Source organism: Andrographis paniculata, unplaced genomic scaffold, assembly GCF_009805555.1.
Source record: "Andrographis paniculata isolate CXL003 unplaced genomic scaffold, ASM980555v1 Contig32END, whole genome shotgun sequence".
NCBI lineage: Eukaryota > Viridiplantae > Streptophyta > Magnoliopsida > Lamiales > Acanthaceae > Andrographis > Andrographis paniculata.
In genome coordinates, this window is record NW_026137565.1 from 7,648,358 (window position 1) to 7,665,784 (window position 17,427).

The 17,427-nt window shown below is 37.9% G+C and overlaps 3 protein-coding genes across 5 annotated transcripts; 1 reads left to right on the top strand and 2 right to left on the bottom strand.

Annotated features, from left to right (window-relative positions):
* Window positions 1-140: 140 nt before the first annotated feature.
* LOC127247348 (ornithine transcarbamylase, chloroplastic) lies at window positions 141-3,021 on the bottom strand. Its single transcript, XM_051269182.1, has 5 exons — window positions 2,756-3,021; window positions 1,631-1,965; window positions 940-1,071; window positions 555-830; window positions 141-452 (listed from the first exon to the last, which is right to left on the bottom strand). The coding sequence occupies exons 1-5, from the start codon at window positions 2,952-2,954 to the stop codon at window positions 270-272; spliced, it is 1,125 nt and encodes a 374-aa protein (XP_051125139.1). The 5' UTR covers window positions 2,955-3,021; the 3' UTR covers window positions 141-269.
* A 5,160-nt stretch (window positions 3,022-8,181) lies between these two features.
* Window positions 8,182-12,223, top strand: LOC127247320 (potassium channel KAT3-like). The gene is made up of 11 exons (XM_051269137.1): window positions 8,182-8,921; window positions 9,033-9,248; window positions 9,344-9,499; window positions 9,582-9,639; window positions 9,721-10,038; window positions 10,122-10,361; window positions 10,477-10,575; window positions 10,652-10,684; window positions 10,761-10,946; window positions 11,039-11,648; window positions 11,826-12,223. Exons 1-11 carry the CDS (start codon window positions 8,734-8,736, stop codon window positions 11,966-11,968), a joined length of 2,247 nt encoding a protein of 748 aa, XP_051125094.1. The 5' UTR covers window positions 8,182-8,733; the 3' UTR covers window positions 11,969-12,223.
* A 2-nt stretch (window positions 12,224-12,225) lies between these two features.
* LOC127247321 (mannosyl-oligosaccharide 1,2-alpha-mannosidase MNS3) lies at window positions 12,226-16,203 on the bottom strand. Of its 3 annotated transcripts, XM_051269139.1 has the most exons (7): window positions 16,089-16,203; window positions 15,841-15,997; window positions 14,505-15,466; window positions 13,786-14,032; window positions 13,210-13,407; window positions 12,853-13,001; window positions 12,226-12,690 (listed from the first exon to the last, which is right to left on the bottom strand). In XM_051269139.1, exons 2-7 carry the CDS (start codon window positions 15,916-15,918, stop codon window positions 12,447-12,449), a joined length of 1,878 nt encoding a protein of 625 aa, XP_051125096.1. In that variant the 5' UTR covers window positions 15,919-15,997; window positions 16,089-16,203; the 3' UTR covers window positions 12,226-12,446. The 3 variants fall into 3 exon arrangements, with proteins under 3 accessions (XP_051125096.1, XP_051125097.1, XP_051125095.1); XM_051269140.1 differs by lacking the exon at window positions 16,089-16,203 and having other exon boundaries at window positions 14,505-15,369; window positions 15,841-16,082; XM_051269138.1 differs by lacking the exon at window positions 16,089-16,203 and having other exon boundaries at window positions 15,841-16,082.
* Between the last annotated feature and the right edge of the window lie 1,224 nt (window positions 16,204-17,427).

The window sequence follows — 17,427 nt, forward strand, 5'->3', positions numbered from 1 at the left end:
GACTTTCTTCGAAGATGGACATATTAGTAATTCTTTCCTGTTTATTTTATGAAATTTGTTTTGGTGTTTCAATTGAAAATTTCATCGATTACATGTGGTATCTGTCTAGACATTGCAATGGCATCACCAAAACCTCATCCTAGAAAGGAAAACTGGAGCTCGACCAAATGCTAAATTCCATCGTAAACGGGACAGAGAGCCAAAAGATGATATGATAATCTAAACAGCAAAGTGTTCTGGAAACATAACCCCAATCGGATCGAACCAACTTAAAGTCCAAGGGCGTGAAGCATGATGGCATTTTGAGCATGCATCCTGTTTTCAGCTTGAGGGAAGACTATGGAGTTGGAAGCTTCGATGACGCCGTCCGTCACTTCAACACCTCTCTCGGCAGGCAAACAATGCATGAAATAGGCATCGCCACCGGCAAGTTTCATAAGTTCCTCATCCACCTGCAATTCAATAATTACAAGTGTCATTGTGAATTCAAATGTTTAATTTTTGTAGCAGGCTTGATTTTTACAAAGTTGGAATAGAAAGAGCTGTGCACTAACCTGGAACCCTTGAAAAGCTTTACGACGATATTCAGCTTCTTCCTTCTGCCCCATGCTGGCCCAAACATCTGAATAGACAACATCCGCTCCCTTAACAGCTTCTTTAGGATCATTTGTTATTTCTATCTTTCCGACTCCTGCCTTTATTGCTTTCTTAGTTGTTCTTGGATCAGGTTCGAAACCTCTAGGGCATGCGCACACAAAGTGAAAAGGAATAATTGACGCCAACAGCAACCAGGAGTGTACAATGTTGTTGCCATCTCCAACATACACGACCTGACAAATTTGCACATTATATTCATTCACTAGGAGTCAAGCAACTTTGCAAATATGGTAACATTGAAAGCAGGGTGTCGGCTTGGTATGTGGCTATGCATGGCCTTACCTTTGTCCCTTCTAGTCGACCTATGTGTTCAATGATTGTAAGTGCATCAGCCATAATTTGACAAGGATGGTTGAAATCTGTTAACCCATTGATCACAGGTACGGTTGCATAATTAGCGAGATCCAGAATGTCCTGCAAAAAAATAAAACAACATAATGATGAAGGACTCCAGTACAGCTATGTCAAAAAGAACACTATAATCACTGTGTAAAACTAGAAAGAGCTGCTACCATAGTTTCATGGGACAAAAACATGCACATAGATGCAACATATTTGCCACCAACAGAATCTGATGGCAGGTGGATGCTTCACATTTCAAAAACAGGAAGTCATATTGTTGCATGCACTAGAGCATTGTTGAATCTATAAAGTATTTGGCATGGAAACCAAAAGATCACCCACATTGCAGCCTAGACATTAAGAGCATATAACTTTGACCCATATCACAGCAAATGGAAAATCAAAATACGTTTCACTTCATTCCCAAGGGGATTAATAGGTTATGTCAGGTCACAAACAAGGAATTTATCCCACAGACAAACACACAGATACATAAACAGGGATCATTTCCACAGAGGATTAAAAAAAAAACTACTTAGATGCAAATGTGTGTTAAATAGCTGGCAAAAAGACCAAATATGAGGTTTCAGGGTTTCTATATCTCACTAACACTGAGAACTCACCGGCATACCTGATGGGCAAAAACTCGAGCCATGATGATATCATTGTAGCGTGATAGAACTCGAGCAACATCACGAGTTTCCTCTCGCTTACCCATCTGGATATCATCTGGTCCGAGGTAGATGGCATGTCCACCAAGCAAATGGAATCCAGTTTCAAAAGAAACTCTTGTCCTCATTGATGGCTTGGCAAATATCATTGCCATAGTTTTCCCTTTAAATGGAAGATATGTCCTTTCTCCTGATTTTATCAGGGCCTTGACCTCCTTGGCTCGATCTAAGATCTTAAGGATGGTGTCCTTATCAAAATCATCAATGTGGAGAAAATCCTTTAAACCAGCTTTAGCTGAAATTCAGAACAATATTCATACACTAAGTACTGAAGTTTGTCACAAATGTATTCAAACACTTAACATAGTGTAGTAGTAGAATCATAAATAACACTTGAACGGTGCAATAGTACAAGCAACATCAAAGAGAAATTGATACTAAGAAGGCAGGAAGCAAGCACGCATACATACAGAGAGCTTCATTCACATTAGGACTATCAAAAGCACAAAGACGCAGAAATATCAGTGGAGAAACACTCACTATATCCTCCTAAATACACCATTGATAGCAGGGAAGACACAGCAGATGCACTGCACTGCTCACATCCATAAATGAATGAATCTCTAGAACCGTGCAAAATAACTATTTCCGCTTCAGATTACAAAAGTATAAACAAAAATAAAAATCTACATGCTCTATCAATAGTCTCAGAATCAACACACCAAAATGTCGAGTATAAATCGATGCACATTTTCGAGTTAGAAATGCAACGTGTGCTCTGTTTTAAACCAACCCTAGGCGATGCCTTCCGATAATCACGATCCATCTACTCGCGCAGTGAACAAAATCGCCCAAGCGGCACATGAAATCAGCAAATGCAGAATCCGCTAATTCCGAAGAACAAACGGAGCAATGTAATTTAGGCATTCTTTTTCTTTTGATTCTTTATTTTTTTCAATTAAGAAACAGGTATTCGGCTAAGATAGAATCAAAACACACAAAATAAACAGCTCAAATACTCTCTTAAATCAAGCAAAAATTGTAAAAACAAGAAATGTAAAGAACGCAGAAAACTCTCCACATACCTTTCCCATCTACAGCAGACGAGGGTAGAGAAGAAACAGCCTGGCATGAGATTCGTCGGCGGATTACAGGAGCAGCGACCGCGAAGCCGCAGGCTCCCCGCAGCTTTCTAGCAGGAGGCGAGAGCCAAGACGACGATGAGAGGGAGACCGCGTCAGCCGAGCTACCGGAGGAAAGATTACACGACAGTGCCGCCGCCATTGATTTCGCCTGGGTGTACGCTCTCTGTCGAAGTCGAGACTGAATTGAATTGTGATGCACTGAAAAGTGTGATTACAAACCGGATTTAGACTTGCTCAATCGATTTCTAACCGGCCGGTTCCCCAGTTTCAAATCGGCGGTTTTGTATTTTTATTTTAAAAAATATATACTTCTTCCATAAAAAAAATAAATATATTCATTTATTTTTTCAAAGTAGTTTTTAGAAATATTAGTATTATATTGGGATATAGTAGAAATAAAATAGAAATGATCAAATTAACTTTTATTAGTACGTGTGATATAAAGATAATATTTGTGTAATATATTGTAAGTTGTAAGGGTATTTGTCATGTTAAATAGATATTACAGTTATTAAAAGAAAGAGGAAATACATACTTTGTTATGAGACGAAATAAAATAAAAAAATTAAAATAAAAATATGAATAATTTATTATGGGACGGAGATAGTATTTATATTTTTTTTATCGGAAAAAAAACAGGGTGGGAGTCGGCGGGTGAAGAAGAAGAAGAAAAAGGAAGAAAGGGAGAGAGGGAGAAAATTAGAAAAGGGGGAGGAGATATAGAAAGAAGGTGGTCCGTCCACTGTTGAATATGCATCGGAATTCGGAATCGTCTCTATAGTATTTTGGTCCATTTCTTAAACAAAATAAAAAAAATGGAAATATAAAAATAATAGTAAGACCGGCCCAATTAGGTACTCCAGAAAGGCCTGATTCAAAATATGGGATTTTAGTATGTTGTAAATGTAATTTTTGTTTTTAATTGAACTATTTTTTATATTTTATTTTATAGTATTACATAAGTATTTCATCGAATGAAAAATAATATATATATATATATAAATATAACACATTACATAATTATAGGAGTAATAATTAATTAAGGGCTCTGGCTCCATATCTTGAATTAATGGGCTTGAAGACTTCAACTCGTTGTATTATATTACACGTGTGATTTAATTGATTTATTATGGTGTGTGTTTTGGACCTTATTTCTATAATTTAATCGCATTATACATTTGAAATTATTTGGTGATATCTTTTGTAACGTATGATTAAATTAATTAATGTAAGTTAATAATAATAATAATAATATTGATTACTATATTGCAGCTTTTATTTATTTAATAAAAACAAAATGTTTGGCTCTTGAGAATTCCAGAAGGTGTTTGACTCTGATCCAATATATATTTTGGTGGTTGCTGATTCAATATATTTGTAGTCTTGTCTTGATATTTTTTGGGACATGAAATTCTGTCACACACAAAATTATTCATTGGTGGAACTTTGCAATATATATTTACATTTACTGAAAGAAGGGATCTTTGTATGATTGCATATATATTTCATTTACATTAGCATTTTATATATATATATATATATGTGTGTGTGTGTGTGTGTGTTCACACTAGTAATTAGTTGCACAATTGAAATGATATACTAATTTTTACTATCTAATTTTTATGAGTTTTTGTTTTATGTATAAAATATTTAGTTCGACCACTGCTTTAATAAAAAAAAATTGGAATGTATGTAGAATTCGCTTTTGCTTAAAAAGATATATGATGGCGATGATGACCAATGGCATTTGGGCACGTGGGGCGTTTTTATAATGTGTGTGTTCTGCATGATGATGCTGTGCTGACTAAATTATAATATATCAAATAATAATAATAATAATAATAATATAAGTGGACTGGTGTGTTATCTTTTTTTTTGATCGGAGACTGGTGTGTTATTTGATTTGATAGAGTAGCACCAATCATATTGGTTTCCAGATCCAATTATTATTAGCAATCATTTATAATTTGCCATTGCATACTACTATCAGATACTCAATTAATCATTATAATATATTATATATATATATACATCTCCAGCAACCTCAACCCAATATAATAGTAGTAGTGAGTAATCTGATTATTATTTCTATGATTTAATCCCTAAATTAAATTTTAATTAACCACCTCCATGCAGATGTGCATGTGAAATTAGTTAACTAAATGCAGACTCATCTGAATATATATAGTCAGTCCCCTCCAATAATTGAAACTCAATGCATGCAATTATATATATATATATATATATCCAACATGTATATAAATCTGGTCCCAAATTTGATCATATTATTATTTGAGTCAAGAGTAATTTAATTAGGATAATAGAGTGACAACACACACACACATATATATATCATATGCATATGCATATGCATGCATGCAGAAGGTCCAAGTGATGGAATGGCAGTCATGAGTGTAATTAGGGCAGAAATGCAAAACAGGACCACAGTAGTAGCTGAATAGTTATTGGATATGTATATTTAACTAATGATTAATTGATTGATTGATTGATTTGTCAGGATGGAGGAGTGTAACTTGTTTGCAACTTGAATATATAAATATATCATCCATTTCAATTGTATGTACATTTTGAAATAAATGTAGTAGTGTAAGATAGTTATCATTATCCAAGTTGCATGGTTGGAATCAGTTTGGTTAATGCATGCATGCATGCACATATATATAAACTATAAACAAAACATGTGATATATATATATATATATATATGAAAAGTGTATAGAAGATGGGCAGGGGCAGTAACCCCAGTGGGAGATTGTGCCCACTATATATATATATATATATATATAAGATGGACCATGAAATAATACACACACACACACTGTATATTCATCATTCACAGTTGAGATATATATACATGTGATGGGTGGATGCATATGCTGCATTATATATATATATATATAAAGGCACAATCTTGGTATAATTATTACCACATGCATCCTTCTATATTGTTCTCACCTCATCAGCATAATCCGAATCATGATATATGACTAATTTTGAGTAATTATTACACACACAAACACATATATATCTCTGATTGTGCTCGATGTACAGGGAAGAATGATCTCTATATATATTGGTGGCTGGCCGGTGGGGTGGGTGGGGTTACTCTTAGCTTCTTCGATTCATTATTTAATTTCAAGTCAAACTCACTTAGCCCAGTTTAATGGCTGCCATTATTGTTTGTGCAGATGAAGAAGAATTCATGATTATTACACAGAATCTTGATGATGATATATAGAGAGTATGTATGTATCATCAATCATGAATTATAATATATATATGTGTGTGTGTAGTACTGTTGTTGTTGTTGTACAAGTTCATTCGATTCTGCTAATAGTGCTGTCTGTGCTGTGGTGGATTCTCTGGAAAAAATATATTTCTAAAATTAAAATGAAATATATATCTAAAATTAAAATGAAATACAATCCATATATAAATATAATCATTATTTGACACACCACGCATGATCAGTTTCATTGAATTATCAAGAAAGTGCATCTCGCCTAACTCCAATTCAAATTTACATTTACATTCATAGCATTCTCGAATAAAGACAAAATTAAAAGAAACAAATTACTTGTACTGCTTTCTTGAATTTAGACACACTTAATCATCAATAGAATTCTGCCCAACTTACTTGTGTTAGTGTAATTCTCATTTAGGCCCCAACAATTCATTTGTCACGCTTCAATAATTCGAGAAAAATATTGAAGAATTTAGGACCACAAATGCTACAAATTTCTTCAAGACTTTCATAACCCTACATTTAATTTATCTCTCCCATCGCTCAGGACCACGCCGCTTCATTTCAAGGCCCCTACACATGTTTTTTTCTTTGAAATCTTAATAGGAAATCAAACCGGTATATATTTATTAATTAGTTAGGTAATTAAAAATAAATCTAGTTTAATTAGTGCCAAGAATCATGTCCAACTTACCTCGGATGTATGCTAGCAAGCAAGGTTTCTATGATTTCAAATCAATTCAGACAAAACATGACATTTTATGTCTCGAAGAAACATTCGAGACCCAGAAATGCTGGGTCTGTCGTCGACTAGTAATGCAAATAAAATATAAACAACAAAGTTTGCCTTTTATGAACGTGGAAAGGTATATATATAAGCAAATAAATTGTGAATATTTTATTGGGTTTTTCGTGGTCTTGGAATAGAAACGACAGCATTCATTATTAATGCTAAAATGATCGTTCGTTAAGCTACATGGGTGTGATTGATTGATTGATTGTTCACACGTGTCGTCATCCTAGGCATGGAAATCTTAGCACCGCCATGTTCACTACAAATCCCTGGTAAGCAGATCCCGGAGCTCGACTCCCGAAACAATCCACACCGTCCGTTCTGTGAAACCCGCATAACCAATGGTATATTAAAATGTAAATACAAATGGATTAGTACGTATGTACACAGCACGCACACACACCTTATTACATACAGACACATACGTACAAATGTAATAAATTGTGCATGTGCATGTGCATGGATAAATAATCTCCCAAATAGCTTGGAATTAATTAATAAATGGGATGCCTCAAAACCAATATGAACGCACAACTTAGGCCCCCCACCCATTAATTAACTACACACACATACTTGCATATACATATATAACTATCTATATATATATAAAATCTTGTAATCCATCCACAAGTTTTGACCAAACCTGAAATGAAAATTCCTATGGACTAATACAAATCCCATTTTGCCACACACAAGTTTGTTAAGATAAACGAGTGGAAAAGGGTCCCTTGGTGAGTACCCACTACCCTACCCTACCATACCCTAAGTACTTAACTGCTAAACATAGCTTAGCCACAACCTGCACCTCTGATTTATTAATGTAATTGAACATTCTTGTCTTACCTGACATATCTTGTTTCCTGAATCGCAATGCTCTAATCTAATGTCTATTTACGTGTCAGAAACAAACAAACAATAGCAGTGACAAGACGACGCCGTTCGGTGCAAGAAAAGCCAAGCAATATAGAAAATGTTCCTATTTCTAGACACGATCCAAAGCTACAATCCCAAGAGTGCTTGCCACGGCCCCACACGTGATATATATGGCATCCCATCCCATCACAAAACGTTTAACACTTTCTACGTAACCCATAAATATAATAATTAAATAAATAAACAATACTAACGATAATTAAACAATTATAACAATAATAAAAATATCTAGCAAGTATAGAGAGAGAGAGAGAGAGAGAGAGTAGGCATACATACATACGGTGAAATGTGGGGCAGGGGCAGTGTACTGCAATTTGAATACAAACACCTTGTTCGGGCCACGTGGCAGCACGGACGCGGGCTGGCGGTCTGTCAACTGTCAAGTCATGCAAAACCTTCCTTCCTCTTATTGTGGCTGCTGCTGCAATGGAGATAGATGGTCCCTCTGAAGATTTTCACATGAGAAAAGAAAACCGGCCGGGGGCCAGTGCATGGAGGGCGGCCTGGGCCGGGTAGAGTGTTCTGTGCATATGCAACAATCTATTTTCTCTCTCTCTCTCCCACACAATTTAATGGTGAGATGGAACTTCCACCATTGGTCACCAACATCACCCACCTGGACCATTATACTTACTTACATACAGACATACGTACATACATTCCCCTTCATCTCATCTCTTCCCTTCTCATCTGCAACCTGAGAGCTAACTCTTTCTTCTTTCTCACTTGGCCCTCAGACGCCTCTCCTTGTCTGCCACTTGCCCACTTTCTCACAAGTTAATTCCATTTCCATTTCCTGATCATGATGCTGTAATGGAAATTAAACCAGGATTTTACAGTAGTTCCCCCCGCGTAAGTTATATATGCAGCACCCCATTCTTTCTCCCTACAGGCATCATATCACCAACCTTTCAGTTCAGAGCCAATTATGTTGTTTCCGTGTTCCGGGACCTCAATGAGGTGCTTCTGTGTGCAGGACTGCAACGCCGCTATGGGAGCTCCCCAGGCAGGAGGAGGGTTCTTCTCCACTCATCTTATTCCATCCCTTGGAGCTAGAATCAATCGAGTAATCAAGCTTCGGAGGAATATAATATCCCCATTTAATCCTCGGTATAGGTAAGTGATGGTGGACTTGCCATTCCCAGTCCATTCCTCCAGCTCTTCTTATGTATGCTTACACTCTAGTCATGTATGCTAACGCTCTTGTCGGGTGTTGCTGTTCTCCAGGGCCTGGGAGATGTTCCTGATTCTCCTCGTCGTCTACTCGGCCTGGATCTCTCCCTTTGAGTTTGCATTCCTGGCTTACAAGCAGGACGCCTTGTTTGTCATCGACAACATTGTGAACAGCTTCTTTGCCATTGATATTGTCCTCACCTTCTTCGTGGCGTATCTGGACAGTGAGTCGTATATTCTGATTGATGATCCTAAGAAGATAGCAGTAAGGTAAGTAATACAGTATCTTCATCTTTCTGTAGAATGGAGATCCTTACCCTGCCATAAGCTCAATATATGACCTGTAAGTTGTGCTCGATGAACAGGTATCTAGCAACGTGGTTCGCTTTTGATGTCTGCTCCACAATACCATTTCAATCTCTGACACTCCTCTTCACAGATCATGGAGGTGGTCTAGGCTTTAAATTGCTCAGCATGCTAAGACTCTGGCGACTCAGGCGTGTCAGCTCACTCTTCGCAAAGTATGAGTCCAACATATATATATATATATATTTATATATGTACCTGTTTTCACAAAGGTTACTGATCTGTGTTCTTCTCCAGGCTCGAGAAAGACATCCGTTTCAAGTACTTCTGGACTCGTTGCACTAAACTTGTATCCGTGAGTCCATTTCCTGAGAACTCTGAGCTCACTTGCTGTGTCAGTCCTGTCAATTGAGCCATTCCCTCTGAATCATTTCAGGTGACTCTTTTCGCGGTGCATTGCGCCGGGTGCTTCAACTACTTGATTGCTGACAGATACCCAGAGCCGAGAAGAACCTGGATTGGTGCTGTCTATCCAAACTTCAAGCAGATGAGCCTGTGGAACAGATACGTGACTGCAATGTATTGGTCGATTGTAACTCTCACCACTACAGGTTACGGCGACTTGCATGCTGAGAACCCGAGGGAGATGCTGTTTGACATTTTCTACATGCTCTTCAACCTGGGACTTACGTCGTATCTCATAGGAAACATGACAAACCTCGTGGTCCACTGGACCAGCCGCACCAGAAACTTTGTATGCCCAGGACCCTTACAAGCTGCTTCTTGTCTCGGGCATTTAAGTTGATCTTGATCAAAGTTCTGACCTTTTTGCTGCAGAGGGATTCCATTCGTGCTGCTTCAGAATTCACCCGAAGGAACCAACTGCCCTCGCGGATTGAAGAACAGGTTTTGTCGCACATCTGTCTGAAATTCAAGACACAAGGATTGAACCAGAAAGAGACCCTGAATGGTCTCCCAAAAGCCATGCGATCCAGCATTGCGCAGCATCTGTTTTACCCGGTTGTTCAGAAAGTTCCTCTCTTCCAGGGAGTTTCCCAGGACTTCCTTTTGCAGCTGGTACACCTTCTATCCTCTTTGCACCTGGAAAATGCAAAAAAATAAATACATGTCTATTGATTCTATCGACATTGCCTCAGAAATTGTAATGACTCTATCTATGTTGGACTGAAAGGTCCCTGAAATGGAAGCCGAGTACTTCCCTCCCAAAGAAGACGTGATCCTACAAAATGAGGCTTCTACAGATGCATACATTCTGGTCTCAGGAGCAGTGGTAAAGTTCAATCTCACAAGTTTCAATAACAATCAGAATAGCAGAATTAATAATATGTAAAAACATTTACTGACAGGATTTCATTGCTAAGGTGGACGGAGATGAACAAGTAAGTCACAAGCTTTCTATATGTAAAGAAACAGACGTGTATTATAGATCTAACATTTTCCTGCATGCATATGCAGATAGTGGGAAAGGCTTCCGCAGGGGAGATTTTCGGGGAAATTGGGGTACTATGCGAACAGCCACAACCATTTTGCATTCGAACTACTGAAATATCTCAGATTCTAAGGCTGAACAAGAAGGCATTCCTCAACATTCTCCGGGGCAGCCCAGAAGATGAGAGTAGAGTCATGAAAAATCTATTCCTGGTAAATATTCATCTAGCATAAAAAATAATAATAATAATAGTTACTGCTATATTGTGGTAAACAGAAACTGATTTCACTACCTTTGTTTCAAGAAACTGAAAGCGTTTGGAGGTTTTGACATAGAGAGCCAACAGCATCCAGCCCAGACGCATCCCTGTGAGGAGCCTAAAGGAGGCTACGATAGTTGCACGGGACAGAACTACTATTCATCCGAAGAGGCACTGAAACAGGAAAGAAGTGTGGATAGACCTGATTCGGGGTTTGTAACAGCAGACCACACCCAGGGTTACCACAACAGAGGAAGTGAAAGTGTTGTCCAAACAGATCTTCACCTTGCAGTTCGACAGGGGCATCTGGAAATGGTCAGGATGCTGCTGGAAAGAGGAGCAAATGTGAATAAACCAGATGAGGGAGGATGGACACCAAAGGCATTAGCGAAACAACACTCAAATAGAGGCATATATGATCTCATACTGAATCACGAAAAGAACAAGAAGTCAGATGAAGTCATTGATCATTACAGTAAACATTCGTGCATCAGCACAAGCAGTCCAACATGCTCAGCCACCCCAGCAGCAGTATCATCCGAGAAGAAGAGAGTCACCATTCACATGAAGTTTCATAATAACCGAAGTTCAGAAAAGAAACTGCCGAAGCTAATAATTCTACCTGATTCATTACAGGAGTTACTCAAAATAGCAGGTATGCATTTCCTTGAAATATAGTAATGCAAAAGATGACAAATAGGCTAAACATAATCATACACAAGACTAAGGAAATATTATACAAGAAATAGCCTCAAATGAAACTTTACCAGTGATTAAAACAATAGTACTCCCAGTTGGCAGATCTGATCATTGCTTTATTCCAAAATTGCAGGTCAAAAGTTTGGAGATGAGAGTCTTACAACTGTAGTAAATGAAGAGAACACAGAAATAGATGACCTGAATGTCATACGAGATGGTGATCATCTATTTTTTCTGTCAAGCCAGTATGAAAAGGCTGATTATGGCATAAGTTAAAAACATACAACAACCATAATAAGAAAAATGCATAGCTAGGGAAACTGAAAAGCAGCATACACAGGTTTCTAATAGCTGCACCAATCAATCCATGTGTTCCTTTGAAGGCGACAAGGAGTGTATGAAATCTGTGTAACCATTTACACGGAAACTTTCCGATCCTGAAAGTGTAAATACTATCTAATTGTATGCCTAGGTGGTCAGCTGTAAAACAATTTCCAGGATTTTGAGCATGCTATTACCTTTAACTCTCAATATGTAAAGTTCCCTCATTAAAATTAAGTACAACAAAAGGTACACACTTGAAGTATATCGACAACAAATAGCTCAAGAGAGCAAAAGCATGGACACCATTAAAATTTCTGAACTTGAAACATGCATCAATGGCTTCCTGGATACTCTCTTCCAAATACAAAATCCAGTCACTTTGGAAAGCCAACTCAAACCGTCATAATGGAAGCATCATTTCCTGCCATCATTACCTCAAAATAGGAAATGGATGAGCTTCTGTATTAAAGACATACTTATCCAGTGGAAGGGCATTCTTCTCGCCAAATAATAAATACAGGTATTTTAGTGTTTCACCCAGAAAAAAGGTCTCCATCTTGTCTCTAGCAGGTGGAGGAATCACAGTAACATCATCCAGCGATGTGTAGCCTCCAGATTCAACCTTACTGTGCTTCTCAAATGCCTGAAAGATATCCCAACCCCATTCGCGATACCTGCATGCACACAATGAGAATGCTCAACCTAACAGGAAAATTGGCAAGTAGCTGAAGCAACCATGGATAGTTCAATAGTCTGATGCAACTGATAAACATGCAAGATACCAAAATTCGCATTTCCATAATTTTCAGGCCAGTCAATAGTTGAATAAAACATACTTGGGATCTTCTGTGATCCGGAACAAGATGAACATTGATTCAACAGCTTCAGGGCGCAATAGATTGTGATGATCAGCAAGTTTTATAAGTATGTCATCCACATATTTTGATTTCTTATTTCCACCACCATAACTACCTCCATTATGCCCCTGTTTAATATGAAATCATATCATTAACACTGATTCAATATGGTCATTTTATGACAATATCTGTAATTCAACAAGATGTTGATCCAAGCGGCACAAGCTCCTGGGAATAAAATAAGTAATCTAAAAGAAAATTAAGTGTTGATCCAAGCGGCACAAGCTCCTGGGAATAAAATAAGTAATCTAAAAGAAAATTAAGTATCAAGCTGACCTCCTCATTGAAGTACACTATTTCTGGAGCAAGACCGGTAGAAGTTACAGCATAAATCTCATAACATGTCTTAGCTAGATCTTCGGCGAGCTTCAAATTTTCGAGATCTTCAAAAGTGAGCAAGTTCTCTTTCATAGCCTTTTCTTTTGTGATGCCCTTTGTGGCACCAAGAGCAAGAGTGCCAGGAAGAAAGCAAACCTACTCACAATTGTTGAATAGAATCAAAAGCATAAATATGAAAATGGGAAAATGTAAGGATGGCAACTGTTCTGTAATTAGATAAGATTTATGGCGTAAAAGGAAATTGTATGGTCACTATGCATCTCACAGAAGTCAGCATACATACTGAAAATTGGTAAGGAGCTTTCTGGCAACAGTATTCAGCAGGATAAATACGTTCAATGGATAACATTAGCAAATATTTCAAAATATATATATATATATATCTATATCCAAATCTAGCTGTGCAACCTGCTATGTTTCAACCCAAGGCTTCAAAGCTAACAAAAGTTGGTAAAGTTAGAAAGTATCATCATGCTTCTGAATAGAACTCTAGATATGAAAAAAATATCATACCAAGTGATCCATCTTTGGACTGAAGGCACCATGACGTCCACTAGGCAATTCTCCCACAAAAACCAACCCGTTGGGCACAGATTTCCGAACAAGTAGTTCTTTCACACCTTTTATTGATTCTTTGTACATATCTTGCAAATAAGTCAAATTTTTGTTTTGAAGCCAGACTTTTATAAGGTATTCATAGTAGCTGTCACCACGAGATCCAAGTCTTATATTCTCCCCGCTAAAGTCACCTGTATGAGGGCTGCAGGAGGAAAACTAATTTACAGAAAGCTCTTTCTGAAATAAATGGTAATACACAAGAAACTTTCTATCACTCTACTCTTTTATGATTGCTATCTAAAATATAGCAAAAGCTTATTCACTTACACTGTCAAAAAGATATTAAAATAGAACATACTTGGATTTTCACCAAACAATGTTAAGTTCAATGGAATATTCTAATTTGTAGCCACGTTTTAAGAAAAAGTTCCATTCTGATGCCATGGAATAGTTCCTGAATTTGTTATTCTTAACAACCAACAATTTTTAGAAACCCAAGCTAAATCTCTCAGTAACAAAAAAAAGAAAAAAATTACAATATAGCATTACAAATTGCCTAAGCAAAAAGGTATATTTCCTAACCAAATTAAGGATGTAAAATTACTCTCAAAGTGGTTGTTTGCACTAGATTGCCTACATAGCAAATATTCTTAAAAACAACATTTTATCCTTACTTCATGTATATAGGAACCAGTCCGTTGACCTTTGGCAGAGTCTTCATGTGTTCCAACACTTTCATAGACTCCAAAGAATACTTTGGATCACCAACCAAAGAACTTAGGTAGTTGAACTCTAGCTGCAGAGTTGAAGCTTCGGCAGTGCTGCTTAATCCATTGGGAGCAGCATGTGCAGAAGGGTCACGGAGAACAACATCACTGAAGGGAATAGCAGACGGACTGGATGTAAAGGCAAGTAGCAGACGATCAGCCAAATTTCTGGCATTGTCAAGATAGACAGCTGGCTTAGGTCCTTTTGTTGAAGCATTACCACCATGTTCACCCCCACTTAAATGATAAGCACTCAAAAGACCACCTACAACGCGTATTGTAGTTTCAAATAAATTTACCTGCCCCTTCTCCTGAATCCTCTCTGGGAGATGTTTTTCAATCCAAGTGCCGGCTTCTTGGACAACTTGATCAAGTTCCATAATCATAGCAGTATCAAGAGCATCCACAATGGTGGCTCCTAGACCTCCCAAGCCATCAATTCCTCTACGGCTAATAGGCATAAGCTCGTCATAGCCCATTGAATAGTTCCGATAACCAGACCATGCATGAATAAATGCTTCCTTGACCTTTTGTTGCCTGGCCTTCCATTCGGAGTTGGAATCTATCTTGTCAGATATATGAATGGATGCATTTCTAGCAGCTATTTCATCGGGCGATAGCCGAGGTGGAAGCCGAGGTGCCTTCCTCCAAAATTTTCTAAATCTGCCTTTCCCATCAGTGAAGAAACTTCCATTTTCCTCCGTGCCAATATTCTTCGACACACCATCTGATGATGATGGAATGCGGCTCGTGTGTGTCAGCATGAGATAGGCTATACCAAAAATCATTACTAAGACAAGAAACCTTCCTGTGCTGCATTTTATACATTCTTGTTTTAAATTGCTGTTAAGAATATTCTGAGTGATTACCTGGAAAGAACTAATGATGTGTTACCTTTAATTCAGGAAATGTTCATATCAAAGGAAAGCTGGAATTTGAAGGTGTTCTAGAAAAATCTTAAGTTCAGTGGGAAAGTTTTCAAACCATGAATTGCCAAAAACAACAGGAGCAAGCTGGAATTGCCAATTTACTTTTAACTTTGTAAAACCTACGTCTAAAAACACAAATTCCCTCTGCCTAATCCATACACTAGGAACTCTCTATAGAAGACGATCGGGCACGGCACAGCAGGATTTTCCAAAATCTACATGAAGAACCCTAGAAGCAACTGATCAAATTTTGATGCACAAACGCTGAAAAAACAATTAGGTAAAACGCAAGATCTGAAAAACAGAAAACGAACCTTATTTAAAGATCTATGTCGAAACTTGGCATTGTCGTAATGCACATCTTTCATCGAATAAGGCAGCGATCTCGACATATTCCGATCAACAATCGAAACTTCGAAATTAAACACGTACACAAACGGCAAATATCAACGAGCGCCTCTCCGCGTAAATCTGAGCCCGAATAAATCGGTCGAGATAATTTAGATTAGATAAAAGAGGATAATTAATAGGCTTAAGTGCAGGAAGGAATTCGGAGATGCACCGGTCGTAGACTGCTTTCAAAGAGAAGTTTATTCGGTACACACACACATGGAAGATGGTCTGCCGGTTTATTTCAGGTCAACGGTCCGGTCTCAGCTGTACCCTTTTGCAATCCATAGTTCAAGTAAACACCTCACTCAGAATGGTCTACTTAAGACATCATTTAGAATCAAACGGGGCAAACTCCTACGTAGATATTACAGAAGCTAGTTTAACAAATGCAGTAGGCTTAAAAAGTCGCAAGGAGTAGCCATAGTTTGAGGCCTAAGTTTCGCATGAGGAGGATTCTGAAAGCACGGATGTTCCAAGGAATGTTGACACTATCCCGAGGGCAAAGTCAACAAAATCCTTAAATTTTACACAGGTACATATATACAATGTATATAATATATAAATTCCTCGTGTAGCTACACAATTTTAAAGGCATCCCTCGTCTTTGATTTACCATCTCGGAGTGCCAAATCCACCTCCACTTTAGCCCCCCAAGAAATCAAGAAAGAGCCCCCCAATCTCCATTCTTGATCAAATACACACAAAAGCTTAGCCATAGCCATTCATTCAACATCAAAGCATCCATCATGGGGCATTGCAACAGCAAGATTGTCTGCATTTACATCGCTCTATTCCTTCTCCTCTCATATATCATCCCTTTCGCCTCCACGGCTCGACACCATGCCAATCCCCCTGTTTATTCCCGGACAGGTTACCCAGCTTTTCGCGACAAGAAGCATCAGTCATCGGCAGCCTTCTTGAACAAGAACAAGAAGGGTCATCTGGAAATGAGTCCAATCAAGAAAAGAAGAAGACGAAGAAGAATGATGGACAAGTTGGACGAGAGGCGCTTCTCTGCCATGCTTCCTAAAGGCTACGTGCCGCCGTCAGGATCATCGCCCTGCCACAATTTGTACCCCAATTCAGTCGCATTCTTTTGCAATCTTTCCCCTGATGAAATACAGGGCCCATGAAAAATGAAGGCTCGACTTTACCTTACGATCATTGCAGGAATCAAGATTTTGATCTCATCGCCATCATCTGTCAAGAATTAAGAAGATGATCATCTTGATCACTTCAGCTAGAACACTATGTATGTATAAGATTCAAGTCTTGATCAAAGCTGTGGTTTTGGGTTTCTTTCAGGTCTGTCAAGGGTAGAGTAAAGAATGCTCATTTTTAAATCATGAAGAGTAGAATAATTTTTTTTGTCATTTTTTTTTTCAATGCAAGGTTAATTTAGATGGATCTTAATTGCAAAAATTCTATCAATTGAGGGATGTCGTTTAGTATAATCACACAAGTACGTACGTGTGAATTTCTTAGCGTTTACTCAATGCATTGAAATA